Source organism: Heterodontus francisci, chromosome 26, assembly GCF_036365525.1.
Source record: "Heterodontus francisci isolate sHetFra1 chromosome 26, sHetFra1.hap1, whole genome shotgun sequence".
NCBI lineage: Eukaryota > Metazoa > Chordata > Chondrichthyes > Heterodontiformes > Heterodontidae > Heterodontus > Heterodontus francisci.
In genome coordinates, this window is record NC_090396.1 from 12,339,706 (window position 1) to 12,354,873 (window position 15,168).

The following is a 15,168-nucleotide window of genomic DNA, read 5'->3' on the forward strand; positions in this document are numbered from 1 at the left end:
CTGCCTTTTGAGGAAGAGAGTTCCAAAGACTCACGACCCTCTGAGAGAAAAGATTTCTCCTCATCTCTGTCTTAAATGGACGACCCCTTACTTTTAAATAGTGACCCCTGGTCCTAGATTCTCCCACAAGAGGAAACACCCTTTCCACATCCACCCTGTCAAAACCCCTCAGGATCTTATATGTTTCAATCAAGTCGCCTCTTACTCTTCTAAACTCCAGTGTATACGAGCCTAGCCTGTCCAGCCTTTCCTCCGAAGACAACCCGAACATTTCAGGTATTAGTCCAGTAAACCTTCTCTGAACTGCTTCCAACGCATTTACATCCTTTCTTAAATAAGGAGACCAATATTGTACACAGTACTCCAAATGTGGTCTCACCAATGCCCTGTACAACTGAAGCTTAACCTCCCTACTCGTGTATTCAATTCCCCTCGCAATAAATGATAACATTCTATAGCTTTCTTAATTACTTGCTGAACCTGCATACTAACCTTTTGTGATTCCTGTGCTAGGACACCCAGCTCCCTCTGCACCTGAACTCTGCAATCTCTCACCATTTAGAAAATATGCTTTTTTAATTCTTCCTGCCAAAATGAACTGTCACATTTTCCCACATTTTACTCCATTTGCCAGGTCTTTGCCCACTCACAACCTATCTATATCCCTTTGTAGTCTCCTTATGTCCTCTTTACAACTTAATTTCCTACCTATCTTTGTGTCAATCAACAAATTTAGCAACCATACCTTCAGTCCCTTCATCCAAGTCATTTATATAAATTGTAAAAAAGTTGAGGCCCCAGCACTGATCCTGCGGCACACCACTTACATCTTACCAACCAGAAAATAACCCATTGTTGCCTCCTTTCTGTTTCCTGTTAGCTAGCCAATCTTCTATTTATGGCTGAGGAGATGGTGCAGGAGGGAGGGCTTTAGTCTCCTGGAGCACCAGGTCTGTTTTTGGTGAAGGTGGGACCTGTACAAGTCGGACGGATTGCACCTGAACCGGAACGGGACCAACATCCTTGCTGGGAGGTTTGCTAGTGCTATTGGTGGGGGGTTTAAACTAATTTGGCAGGGGGAATGGGATACAGAGTGGAGTTACAATAGGGGGTGAGGCACAGCCAAATATAGAAGAGAAACTAAGTCAGTCTGGAAGTTAGAGCAAAGAGACCTGTTGAGGCACAAGCGCATAATGCAAGGCTGGATTGCATCTATTTTAAAGCAAGGAGTCTTACAAGTAAGGCAGTTGAATTGAGGGCGTTGATTAATACATGGGAATATGATATTGCTATAACAGAGACATGGTTGAGGGAAGGGCAGGACTGACGGCTTAATATTCCAGGGTATACAATCTTCAGGCATAACTGGGGAGTGGGGTGTCAAAGAGGAGGTGACATTGCACTATTGATAAGGAGTCAATTACTGCAGTAAGGAGGGACGATATCTTCGAAGGTTCCTCAAATGAGACCATATGGGTAGAACTTAAAAACATAAAGGGGGCAATCACTTGGCTGGGAGTGTACTACAGGCCTCCAAACAGTCAGGGAGAGATAGAAGAGCAGATATATAGGCAAATCTCAGAGGTGTAACAATAGTAGGGGATTTCAACTTCCCCAATATTAACTGGGATAGTCTTAGTGCAAAAGGCTTAAAAGGGGTGGAATTCTTAAAGTGCATCCAGGAGAGCTTTTTGAGCCAGCATGTAGAAAATCCTACAAGAGAAGGGGCGGTACTGGACCTAATCTTAGGGAATGAAACCGGACAAGTGGTAAAAGTGTCAGTGGGGAAGCATTTTGGGGATAGTGACCATAACTCTGTAAGATTTAAGATAGTTATGGAAAAGGACAAAGATGGACCAGAAATAAAGGTACTGAATTGGGGGAAGGCAGATTTCAATATGATAAAACCGGATCTGGCCAAAGTGGACTGGGAGCAGCTACTTGTGGGAAAGTCTACATCAGACCAGTGGGAGTCATTCAAAGAGGAAATAGTGAGGGATCAGGGCCAATATGTTTCTGTAAAGGTGAAGGGTAGGACCAACAAGTCCAGGGAACCCTGGATGTCGAGGGATATAGAGGATTGGATAAGGAAAAAAAAGGCGGCTTATGGCAGATTCAGAGCGCTGAAAACAGTGGAGGATCTAGAGGAGTTTGGAGGGGGGGTGGGGGGTTACTTTAAAAAAAAAAAAAAGTAATTTGGAGAGCGAAGAGGGAGCATGAGAAAAACACTGGTGGGCAAGATAAAGGAAAATCCCAAGGTGTTTTCTAAGTATATTAAGGGCAAGAGGATAACCAGGAAAAGAGTAGGGCCCATTAAGGACCAAAGTGGCAATCTGTGTATGGAGCCGGAGGGCATAAGTGAGGTTTTAAATTATTACTTTTTATCTGTGTTCACTATGGAGAAGGACGATATAGAGATCAGGGAGGGGGATTGTGATATACTTGAACAAATTAGCATTGAAAGGGAGGAGGTATTAGTGGTTTTAGCGGGCTTAAAAGTGGATAAATCCCCAGGCCCAGATGAGATGTATCCCAGGCTGCTATGTGAGGCAAGGGAGGAGATAGGGGCTCCAACACAAATTTTCAAATCCTCTCTGGCCACAGGAGAAGTGCCAGAGGACTGGAGGACAGCAAATGTGGTACCATTATTCAAGAAGGGTAGTAGGGATAAACCAGGTAATTACAGGCTGGTGAGTCTAACATCAGTGGTAGGGAAACTTGGAAAAAATTCTGACGAACAGGATTAATCTCCACTTGGAGAGGCAGGGATTAATCAAGGATAGCCAGCATGGCTTTGTCAGGGGGAGATCACGTCTAACAAATTTGATTGAATTTTTCGAGGTGACTAGGTGTGTAGATGAGGGTAAAGCAGTCTACATGGACTTCAGTAAGACTTTTGATAAGGTCCTGCATGGAGATTGGTCAAGAAGGTAAGAGCCGATGGGATCCAGGGAAATTTGGCAAATTAGATCCAAAATTGGCTTAGTGGCAGGAGGCAAAGGGTGATGGTCGAGGGTTGCTTTTGAGATTGGAAGCCTGTGACCAGTGGTGTACAGCAGGGATTGGTGCTGGGACCCTTGCTGTTTGTAGTGTACATTAATGACTTCGACGTGAATATAGGAGGTATGATCAGTGAGTTCGCAGATGACACGAAAATTGGTGGTGTCGTAAATAGTGAGGAGGAAATCCTTAAATTACAGGACAATATAGATGGGCTGGTAAAATGGGCGGAGCAGTGGCAAATGGAATTTAATCCTGAGAAGTGAGAGGTGATGCATCTTGGGAGGACCAACAAAGCAAGGGAATACACGTCGGACCCTACGAAGTACAGAGGGTCAGGGACCTCGGTGTGCTTGTGCATAGATCACTGAAGGCAGCAGCACAGGTAGATAAGGTGGTTGGGAAGGCATATGGGATACTTGCCTTTATTGGCCTGGCATAAAATATAAGCCCTCATAATTCCCCTTATTTAAGTTTAAAATACTGTTTTGGACCCATTCTTCTCTCCCTCAAACTGAATGTAAAATTGAATCATATTATGATCGCTGCTACCTAGGGGCACCTTCACTGAGGTCATCAGTTAATCTTATCTCATTGCATAATACCAGGTCTAGTAGACTGCTCTCTGGTTGGCTCCAGAACATGCTGTTCTAAGAAACTATCCCGAAAACATTCTATGAACTCCTCATCTAGATTACCTTTGCCCATCTAATTTTTCTAGTCTATATGTAGATTAACATCCCCCATGATTATTGCTGTACCTTTCTAACAATCTCCCATTATTATTTCCTTTTATACTCTCTTCTACCGTGTGGTTATCGTTAGGGGGCCTGTACACTACTCCCATGAGTGACTTCTTGCCTTTATCATTTCTCATCTCTACCCAAACCGCTTCTACATCCTGGTTTCCTGAACTTAGATTATCCCTCTCTATTTTGCCATCATTAATTAACAGAGCCACCCCTCCACCTTTTCCTAGCTTCCTGTGCTTCCTAAATATCATGTACCCTTCAACATTCAGGTTCCAATCTGTCATCCTGCAGCCATGTCTATGGAATGCCTATCAGATTATACTTCTTTGTTTCTATCTGAGCTATCAGTTCATCTGTTTTGTTTCGAATGCTACGTGTATTCAGATACAGAGCCTTTAGTTTTGTCCTTATTATTTTTGTAATGTCTAGCTTTGACTGCTGATTTACTCTTAGATTTGTACACTATATCCCTTCCTGTCAAGGTTGGATTATCATGTCCCATATTAATACCTTTCTATCTTGCCCGGTCTCTGCTCTTTGATTTATCACATTTTCTCAAAATTGATTCCTCGCCCCCACTATTTAGTTTAAAACCCTCTCTACTTCGCTAGTTATGTGGCTCACTAGAATACTGATCCAGCAAGGTTCAGGTGTAGACCATCTCAACGGTACAGCCCCCACTTTCCCCAGTACTGGTGCCAGTGCCCCACGAACTGGAACCCACTTCTACCACACCAGTCTTTGAGCCACGCATTCATTTCATGAATCTTATTTGCCCTATGCCAATTTGCACATGGCTCGGGTATTACCTTTTGAGGTTCTGCTTAATTTGGTGCCTAGCTCCTCATATTGACTATGCACAACCTCCTTCCTTGTCCAGCCTATGTCATTGGTACCTACATGGACCACGACGACTGGATCCTCCCCCTCCCACTGTAAGTTCCTCTCCAGCCCTGAGCAGATGTCCCGAACTTGGCACCGGGCAGGCAACACAGCCTTCTGGACTCTCGCTCTTTGCTGCAGAGAACAGTGTCAATTCCCCCTCACTATACTGTCCCCTACTACCATTACATTCCTTTTTGCTCCTCCACTTGAATGGCTTCCTGTATCATGGTGCCATGGGCAGTTAGCTCATCTACCCTGCAGCCCTCACTCTCATCCAAACAAGCTGAAAGAACCTCAAACTTGTTGGACAGTCACAAAGGCTGAGGCTTCTGCATTCCTGTCCTCTGGGTCCCCTTACTTGCCTCAGCTGCAGCCAGACTCCTGGGTTCCTGATCACTGACCAGATTAGAACACCCTATCCTATGGGGTGTGACTACCTCCTGGTACTAAGTATCCAGGTAACTTTCCCCCTCCCTGATGTGTCGCAGTGTCTGCAGCTCGGCCTCCAGCTGAAGTACTCTGAGTCGAAGCTACTCGAGAAATGATAGGCAAAATGGTAAAGGAGGTGAGCTATCCCTGATAACGATGGTAGTAAGAAAGGATCTTAGTCCAGAAAATCAGGATGTGGAATCAATATGGTGGATCTGAGAAATAATAAAGAGCAGAAAATACTGTTGGGAATAGTTTATAGATTCCCTAACAAGAGTTGGTGTTAGGCAGAGTATAAACCAGGAAATTAGAAGGGCATGTAACAAGGGTATTGCAATATTCATGGGGAGAGCTTTAATCCGCATATAAACTGGGCAAATCAAATTGTCAAGAATAATTTGGAGGACAAGTTCACTGAATGTATTCAAGACCCTTCTCTAGAACAATATGTTCGGGACCCAACTGGGGAACAGGCTATTTTGGACCTAGTATTCCGTAATGAGTCAGATTTAATTAGTAATCTCCGTAATGGATCCGTTGGGGAAGATGGATCATAATATGATAGTGTCACATTTTCTTTTTTTCTTTCATGGGATGTGGGCATTGCTGGCTTGGCCAGCATTTATTGCCCATTCCTAATAGCCCTTGATTTTGAGAGTGACATACTTAAGCCCAAAACAGAGCCTTAAACGTTAACAAGGCCAACTACATAAGTATGATTGGGAATTGGGAAATTAGATGAAAAGGTATGATGGTAGATGAGCAAGGGCAAACATTTAGAGGAATATGGGGATAGTATAGGAAACTGGTGTTGAAGTAGATGATCAGCCATGATCTCATTGAATAGCAGAGTGGGCTTGAAGGGCTGAATAGCCTACGCCTGTTCCTATTTTTGTTAAGTTCTTATGAATAATTCTCAATGAATGTACATTCCATTGAGGGATTAAAATCCGCAGGTGGGGAAAGTGGTACAACTTTCGCAAACTAGAGAAGTTAAGGATAGTATTAGATTAAAAGAAGAGACTTGCAATTATGCCAAAAAGAGTAGTAAGCCTGAGGATTGGGAGGCTTTTAGAAATCAGCAAAGGATAACTAAGAAATTGATTTTTTTTTTAAATGAGTAAAATAAAAAGCAATATTAAAAACTACTACTTGTATTTATGTAGAGTCTTTAAAGTAATAAAACATCCCACGGTGGTGCTTCGAAATGTTATAAAACAAAATATGACTCCGAGTCACATATGGAGATATTGGGTCAGATGACCAAAAGCTTAGTCAACGAGGTAGGCTTCAATGAGTTATCTTAAAGTAGGAAAGCGAGGTAGAGAGTTGTTGGGAGTATATTCCAGAGCTTGGGTCTAGGCAACTGAAGGCACTGCCACCAATGGTGGAACGATTAAAATCAGGCATGCTGAAGGGTCCAGAATTAGATGAGCACAGATATCTTGGAGGGTTGTGGGGCTGGAGGAGACCACAGAGTTGGGGAGGGGCAGAGCCAGGGAAGGGCACATGAAAACAAGAATGAAAATTTTAAAATCAAGACTTTGCTTGACTGGGAGTTAGTGAGCACAGGGCCTGTAGGTGAACGGGACTTGGTGTGAGTTAAGACACAGGTAGAAGAGTTTTGGATTACCTCAAGTTTATGGAGGGTAGAATGTGCGAGATAAGCCTGGAGCACATTAGAATAGTCAAGTCTAGAGGTAACAAAGGCAGGAATGAGGGTTTCAGCAGCAGATGAGTTGAGGTGGAAATAGGTGGTCTTAGTGATGGTGCCGTCAGAAGCTCATCTTGGGGTTAAGTATGACACCAAGGTTGTGAACTATCTGGTTTAGTCTCTCATTGCTCCCAGGGAGAGAAATGGAGTCGGTAGCTAGGGAACGGAGATTGGAGCGGAAACTGAAAACAATGGCTTCAGTCTTCCCAATATTTAATTGGAGGAAATTTCTGCTCATCCAGTACTTGGATATCAGATAAGCAGTCTGGTAATTTAGCAACAGTGGAGGTGGTGTTGAGGTGGATCTTGGTGTCATCAGCTTACAAGTGAAAACTGACGCTATGCTTTTGGATGATGTCGCTGAGGAGCAGCATGTTGATGAGAAATAGGAGGGGCTGAGGATAGATCCTTGGGGACACCAGAGGTAATGGTGTAGGTGCAGGAGCAGGAAGAGAATCCATACAAGTGATACACTGGCTATGATTAGATAGATAAGAATGGAATCAGGTGAGGGCAGTCCCACCCAGCTGGATGACCGTGCAGAAGCATTGGAGGAGGATGGTGTGTTCAACTGTGTCAAAGGCTGCAGACGGGTCGAGAAGGACAAGGAGGGATAGTTTACCCTTGTCACAGTCACATAAGATGTCATTTGTGACTTTGAGAGCCGTTTTGGTACAGTGGCAATGTGGAAATTTGATTGGAGGAAATCAAACGTGGAATTCCAGGAAAATAGGCATACATTTGGAAGGTAACACCACGTTCAAGGACTTGGGAGATAAAAGGAATGTCGGAGAAGGGACGGTGGGGTCAAGGATTTTTTTTTTTGAGGTGTGATGACTGCAGACTTGAAGGATAGAGGGACAAAACCTGAAGAGAGAGAAGTGTTAATGTTGGATAACCAGGAGGGGAGGTTAGGTGGTCAGCAGTTTCGTGGGAATTAGGTCAAGGGACAAGGAGGTGGGTCTCGTGGACAAGCTGAGCTTGGAGGGGCCACGAGGGGACATGGGAGCAGAACTACAGAAAGATGCGAGTTCGGGGTTAGGGAAGGGAGGAACCTTTAGAGGATGTTTGGTTGAGTGGGCTCGGGGAAGGGAGGAATGCGGCAGAGGCAGCTGATTGTGTCTGATTGGTCTCTAAGTGAAGAAGAAATCTATGAGCTCCATGCACTTATTGTTGGTGAGGGTGGAGGAGACGGGAGAGGGATTTAGGAAGATTGTTTGCAGTAGAGAAAAGAAGCCGGGGTTATCTTTGCATTCTAGGATGTCCTGGAACAGTGAGCAATTTTAGCAGATGAGAGCAAGACCTGATAGTGCTTTATGTGGTCCAGTCAGATCTGTCGGTGGATGGCTAAACCAGTTGTCTGTCATATCCTTTCAAGTCTGCATCCCTTGGACTGGGGAAATGGCCAGGGTGAGAAATGTATTGGTTTTATTGGGGACTGGGGCATCAAAGATGGAGGTGAGGGTGCGGTTGAGTAAATCAGCAGCTGCAGAAATGTTGTGGCGAACGGAGGGCCAAAGGCTAGATAGTTGGAATTTTGAAAGTGCAGGCTTGAGGGGCTAAATGGCCTGCTCCTGTTCCTATGTTAAGCAAGTACATTATACCTTTCTTCACAATAGAAGAGACAAAACCCGTATTGGGAAGCAAGGATCTAATGAGGCTAAAGAACCTAACGTAACTAATATGAGTAAAGAAATAGAACTGAAGAAACTATGGACCAAAGGATGATAAATCCCCTAGACTTGATGGCCTGCATCCTTGGGTTTTAAAAGTGGCAACTGCAGAGACAGTGGATGCATTGGTTTTGATTTTCTGAAATTGCCTAGATTCTATAGCTGTCCCCATGGATTGGAAGGTAGCAAATGTAACCCCACTGCTAAGAAATGAAGGAGAGAGAAGGCAGGGAATTATAAGCCAGTTAGCCTGACATCAGCGGTATGGAAAATGCTAGGATCTATTATGAAGGACGTGGTAACAGGGCACTCAGAAAATCTCTGATTTAAGCAGAGTCAATGCTATTTTATGAAAGAGAAATCATGTTTGGCAAATCTTAATTTTTTTTTGAGGGTATAACTAGCAGGTTGTTTTTTCATGGGATGTGGGTGTCACTGGCAATGCCATTATTTGTTGCTCATCTCTAATTTCCTTTGAACTGACTGGCTTGCTTGGCCATTTCAGAGGGCAGTTGATGTCACATGTAGGCCAGACCAGGTAAGGATGGCAGATTTCCATCCCTAAAGGACGTTTATGAACTAGATGGGTTTTTATGACAATTGATAGCTTCATGGCACCATTACTGAGACCAACTTTCAATTCCAGATTTTTAATTAAAAAGATTCAAAACCTTTTGTGAAGAAATTTCTCATCTCAATCATAAATGGCCGACCCCTTATCTGCAAACTGACCCTGAATTCCAGTCTCCCCAGTCAGGGAACAGAGTCTCGGCACCTACCCTGTCAAACCTGCTAAGAATTTTATGTTTCAATGAGATCATCTCTCATTCTTCTAAACTCGAGAGTATAGGCCTGTTCCTTTCAGTCACTCAAAGGACAAACTTGTCATTCCCCGATATTAATCTTGTGAACTTTTGTTGCATCCCTTCTATGTCGAGTATATCCTTGGGTAAGACCAAAACTGTACGCAGGATACCAGGTGTGGTCTCACCAAAGCCCTATATAATTGCAGCAAGACTTCCTTACTCTCATACTCCAACTCCAATGCAATAAAGGCTATACAATTTGCTTTCCTAATTACCTGCATATTAACTTTGTGACTTGTGTGTAAAGAAACCCAAATCCTTCCGCATATCATCATTTACTACTCTCTCAACTTTTAAAAATATTCTGCTTTTCCATTCTTCCTACCAAAGTGGATAATTGCACACTTCCCCACATTGTACTCCATGTTCTTACCCATTCACTTAACATGCTATAACCCTTTGCAGCCGTTTTACATCCTGCTCAGAGCTTACTTTTCCCAACCAACTTTGTCTTGTCAGAAAACTTTGATGTCTTACACTTGGTCCCCTCATTTAAGTCATAAAGTCATTTACAGCATAAAAGAGGGCCATTCGGCCCACCGAGTCCATGTCAATCATTGAATATAGATTCTAAATATCTGAGGCCCAAGCACTGATTTTGCAACACTCCACTTGTTACAACCTGCCATCCCACAAATGACCCGTTTGTTCCTGCACACTGGTTAACGAAAACAATCTACAATCCATGCAAAATATTTCATCCCTTATGTGGCACTTTATCAAATGCCTTCTGAAAGTCACAAAATGCTGTATCCATTGAAGGGGAGGTGGTGGCATAGTGATAATGATCCAAACTAATGCCCTGGGGACATGGGTTCAAATCCCACCACAGCAGCTGGAATTAAATCCAATTAATTCTGTACCACAGAGAGCTATAGATGCTCAGTTGATTAGTATATTCAAGGCTGAGATTGATTTTTGGACATTAAAGGAATTGAGGGATATGGGTAGGGTGGGGAAGTGGAGTTGATATCGATCAACATGATCTTATTGAAGGCAGAGCATGCTTGAGGGGCTCCGTGGCCTACTCTTAAGTTTGCTCTACCCCTGCCTGCCTCTCCTCCTCCTCCACTGCGCTTGCCCTGCTCTCCATGTCTCCCTTCTCCCACCCTCTCTCTGTCCATTCTCCTGCTGTTTGTTCTCTGCTTTCCCCTCTCCCCGCGCCATTTGTTCTTACAACCAGCTCACCCTCTTAGCTGCCACATGGGCGTAGAAGCTCCATCAGTATTTGTACCAAAACCAGTTTCTTGTTGCTTGCAGGCATCACATTTTGTTATTAATGCTGTGAGCTGCTGACCTTTTTCATCTTTTCCCTGTAACTGGCTACTTTTGCTTCAAATCACAAAGTTCCCTGACCAAACATTTCCCTTCTGAATGACCCAGAATGTTTTTTTTTTTAACAGGCATTAGACATTATGGCCTCAAAGGAACAAGGGCCAAACCACTTTAAATCACTCCAGTTTAGCAGCAAAATACTGCTGTGTTCCTGCAGTTATAAAACAGATTCTCAACACTATAAGAACTGAGGTCCTGATGAAAACACAGGCATGTCAGTGTCGAGTGCATTAGAAGACAATAGGGATAATGGGTCTGTGTATGAATTGGAAGGAACTGGTGATGTTCCAAAAGGATCTGTGCTGGGCCTCATCTATTTGCTATATTTATTACTGACTTTGATATATGACTGTGTTATCTAAGTTTGCCAATGGCACAAGGATTGATTGTGTAGTAGTAGTGTATAAAGACACATGGATTTAAAGTGAGTAGACAAAATGGTGGCATAAAGTTCAATGTGGGTAAGTGTGAGGTTCCTATTTTGGATCAAAAAAAGTAGATTCGAGTATTCTCTAAATGGTGAAAAACTAGGAATAGCAGAAGTCCAGAGATTTACTAAAAATCACTACAGTAATCAAAAAGGCTATAGAATGTTAGCCTTTATATCGAGAGGGTGAGAGTATAAAGGGGAAGAAGTTTCACTACAACTATACAAAGTCCTGGTTTGACCATATCTGGAGTACTGTGTTAAGTTCTGAAACTGCACCTTGGAAAGAATGCAGTGCAGATTCACCAGAAAATTACCAGGGTCTCTGGTTAGATCATGAAAGAATTACACAAAATAGGCATGTATTCCCTGGAATTTAGAAGGTTGAGGGGTAATTTGATGAGTTTTAGGATTTTGAAAGGAACTAACCAGACAGAAACTTTCCCACTGGTAGGATCTAGGACAATAACCTTAAAATCAGAGCCAGGTCATTCAGCAGAGAAATTAGGAAAAATCTCTTCCCTTAAGGGGTGATAGAAGTGTGAAACTCCTTCCCACAAAAAACAGTAAATGCTAGCTCAATTAATTTCTGTAATGACGTATCAATTTCTGTTTAAGATCAAAAATGTGATGAAAGTGCAGGTGTCCTTTTGGTTCAGGTTTGTCTAATTCACTTTGGGGTTTTGCAGGATGAAGACGCCTTTCTTCTTATTTGAGTTAGCAGAAAATCCAGGCCAGGCAGAGCGAGTAAAGGTGCAGCTCTATATGTTTGCCTACCAGGTGAGTCCCCTCTGTGTTCTTATTCATGACTGGTGTTTGTTTAGCCTGATCCTAATCTTCATTATTTGCATTCCCAGTTATATCAGGAGCTGGTCACTGCAGAGCAACATCCAGTTAATTGGCACAAAAACTATGCCATAGTCTGTGAGAGGATGCTGTGGCTCCCTGCACAGACTGCTGCTGGTGTGGACCCAGAGTTCCTCTTGTCTGAAGCCATCAAACATTTCTCACTCTACGTGGCCAAAGCACCAGATGACCCTCAGAAAAGTGCCATTATTCAGATCATCAAGCACCTGAAGGGGGAGCGTGAAAGAGCCAGAGCTAAGTAGTGGACAAGGGAAGCAAGCATTCATACATCGCACTAATGTATCAGTGACTGGGAAGAGCTTTCGCCAAGTTTGTTGCTCAATATTAAAGAAACCTCAGAATTTAGAGCCAGTCACGTGATCTGGCCTGAGAATTGACTGGTTCTGCTGGATCAGAGTTCAGTCTGGCACCTGGATTTTGGGAGTACAAAGTAGATAACCTGTTTCATAGCTGACTGGATTTGTAACAATTTAATAGTTTTATATCCTGAAATCAGTGGGTGGGGCAGGGGCTAATTTGACACATTGGTTCACACTGTACTAGCCAGTCCTGAAGGTCTTACCATGCTGGAGGATGATGTGATAGCAAAGATGAGTTTTTACAAATAATGATGGACGTGTAAATCACTTTTAGATTTCTAACATCTGCAGTATTGATTTTATATTATTGTGGCCCTCAGTTTCCTTGTTTCTTTCACTTAGACAAACATTCTCAATCAATTGTAGGAAAAACAGAATTCATTTTAATGTGTATTTGTCTTACACTTAGTGCTGAGCAGTACTGTTTATATCCCCTGCTAATCAAAACAGGGATTATGCCAGAAGAAATAGGATGAATGTTCTCAATTTATTAAAAGTAGAGTTCAGTTTCTACTTTCTACCCATAATAAAGCTGATTTGCCTACGATAAACAAACAGCTTCAAGGACCTGGTTGGTTTTCCAAGTGAATGCTGGAGCCTGAACGAGAAAATAAATCCCACTCTGTCACATCTCCACCTAACTGCCATAGTTAACAGCACAAAGATATTAAATGAACACTCCACTTGTCCCGAAGAAGGGTCACTGACCCGAAACGTTAACTCTGCTTCTCTTTCCACAGATGCTGCCAGACCTGCTGAGTGATTCCAGCATTTCTTGTTTTTGTTTCAGATTTCCAGCATCTGCAGTATTTTGCTTTTACTGTAAAAAAAAGCTCAGCTAACAAGACAAGTAAAGTAGAGGATTAAAGTTATTAAAGGTAATCACTTTACCAGCAGCTGTTTTGGGTAATTTATAATGTTAAATGGTGTGCCCTGAACTACCCTCACACGAGGGGAGCCCAATCCTCATTCCGGGCCCAGTGTGGGGGAAGATTGCGAGAACAAAGGGACTCGACCAAGGCCAGAGCAGCAGCAGCACAGCTCCGAGATGAGAGAAAAGCCCCCCCCCGCCCCGGGTGAAGGATGCGGATCAGAATCGCCTCAGTACTCAGTGGCCGGGTTGACCCGCGGCCTCATCTATCTGATCAGTTCATCACCTCCGCTCTCCCCGGGGCTTTCCCGCCGCCTCCGCCCATCGCCAGCAGCTCGCGCGCGGTTTCTCATCATTTCGAGCCGGGGCCCGGGCTTCCCGGCCGATCAAATAAGATCAGAGTGTAACGGGGAGCGGGGCGGCTCATACACTTCAGTCAGACCATCACACACCCGCCTTTCTCACACACACACGCGCGCATTTACACACTCACACTCAATATCACCCTCACACGCTCGCCGCCATCGCTCTCTAAGCGTACTGCCCGCCTCTTCCCTCCTTTTATAGCTTCTTACTGACGACGAGATGCCAGGAGCTGAAAGAGAAGCCCAGCCGTCTGGTTTACTGGACCTCCCAGTCGCCGCTCCCCCTGCAGTGTCCCGAAGGACTATCTTTAAACAGAAATAAAAACAAGAAATGCTGGAACCACTCAGCAGGTCTGGCAGCATCTGTGGAGAGACAAGCAGAGTTAACGTTTCGGGTCAGTGACCCTTCGGAACTTCGAATCTTTAAACAGATCTGCCCTAAAATCTTACAAAAGGGAAATAATGCGAATGCTGGAAATCTGAAAGAAAAATAGTAAATGCTGGAAATAATGTCAGGTGACAGCCGTGTAGCGAGAAACAGAGATAACGTTTCAGGTCTGTGACCTTTCATCAGAAGTGTGTGCCTTAAAACATTTCCTGGACTCTTTCATATTTAATTTAAAACAAAATAGATGGAGGCTAATTTAAGATGGATATTCTTTTAATGAGAAACATGAACATGAAGTTAAAAAGACAAAGTGAATCAGGAAACAATGATTAATATTGAGTTCGAGTTAAAGGGGAAATTTAAGGAGTGCCCAACTCAAGTTTGAGGGAAAGTAAGTGACTTAACAAAAATCCATCCATTTCTGATTTGAAATTATTAATTGAGTTAGCATCTACTGATTTTTTGTGGGAGAGTGTTCCACATTTCTTCTACCCTTTGCATGAAGAAGTGTTACCTAACTTCTCTCCTGAATGATCTGCTTCTGATAAAGCTATGTCCCCTTGTCCTAGACTCCCCCACCATTGGAAAAAGGTTTCTCAATCAACCCGATTAATTCCGTTCAAAATACTAAAAACCTCAATCACATCACCCTTTACTTTCAATATTCCAGGGAAACTGTTTATGCAATCTCATTTTATTATGCAACCCTTGGAGCCCTGGTAACATCTGGTGAATCTGCACTGCACTTCTTCCAAAGGGCAATATATTCTTTATAAGATGTTGTGCCCAGAACTGTACACAATACTCCAGATATGGTCTAACCAGGGCTTTGTATAACCTTAGAAAAACCCTGACTCTGAATCGGAAGGTTGTGGATTTGAGTCTTACTCCAGAGACTTGAGCCCATAATCTAGGCTGACACCGCACGTCAGGAAAGATGGGAAGGCTTCATAGAGAGTGCAGAAAAGATTTGCAAGAGTGGATCCAGGGATAAGAGACTTCAGTTACAAGGATAGATTGGCAAAGCTGCGTTTATTCTCTTTAGAGAAGATTAAGAGGTGTTCAAAAGCATGTGGGGTCTGAACAGAGTAGATAAGAAGAAACTGTTCCCGTTGGCGGAAGGGTTGGGAACCAGAGGACACCGATTCAAAGTGATTGGCAAAAGAAGCAACAGTGACATCAGAAAAACCTTTTTGTGCAGTGAGTAGTTACAGTCTGGAATGCACTGGGGAATGCA

General features: G+C 43.3%; 1 protein-coding gene and 1 non-coding gene across 2 annotated transcripts in view; one reads left to right on the forward strand and one right to left on the reverse strand.

Annotated features, from left to right (window-relative positions):
- Positions 1 to 13,205, forward strand: part of tmem260 (transmembrane protein 260) — a 55,283-nt gene extending 42,078 nt beyond the window's left edge. Inside the window, exons 15-16 of the mRNA XM_068057812.1 lie at positions 11,771 to 11,861; positions 11,939 to 13,205. Coding sequence (XP_067913913.1) covers positions 11,771 to 11,861; positions 11,939 to 12,190 — 343 coding nt within the window. The 3' untranslated portion in view covers positions 12,191 to 13,205. The remainder of the gene's footprint in view (positions 1 to 11,770; positions 11,862 to 11,938) is intronic.
- A 187-nt stretch (positions 13,206 to 13,392) lies between these two features.
- LOC137384599 (small Cajal body-specific RNA 2) lies at positions 13,393 to 13,745 on the reverse strand. The gene has a single exon (XR_010977624.1). It is a non-coding gene; the product is annotated as a small Cajal body-specific RNA 2 (non-coding RNA).
- Positions 13,746 to 15,168: the final 1,423 nt, after the last annotated feature.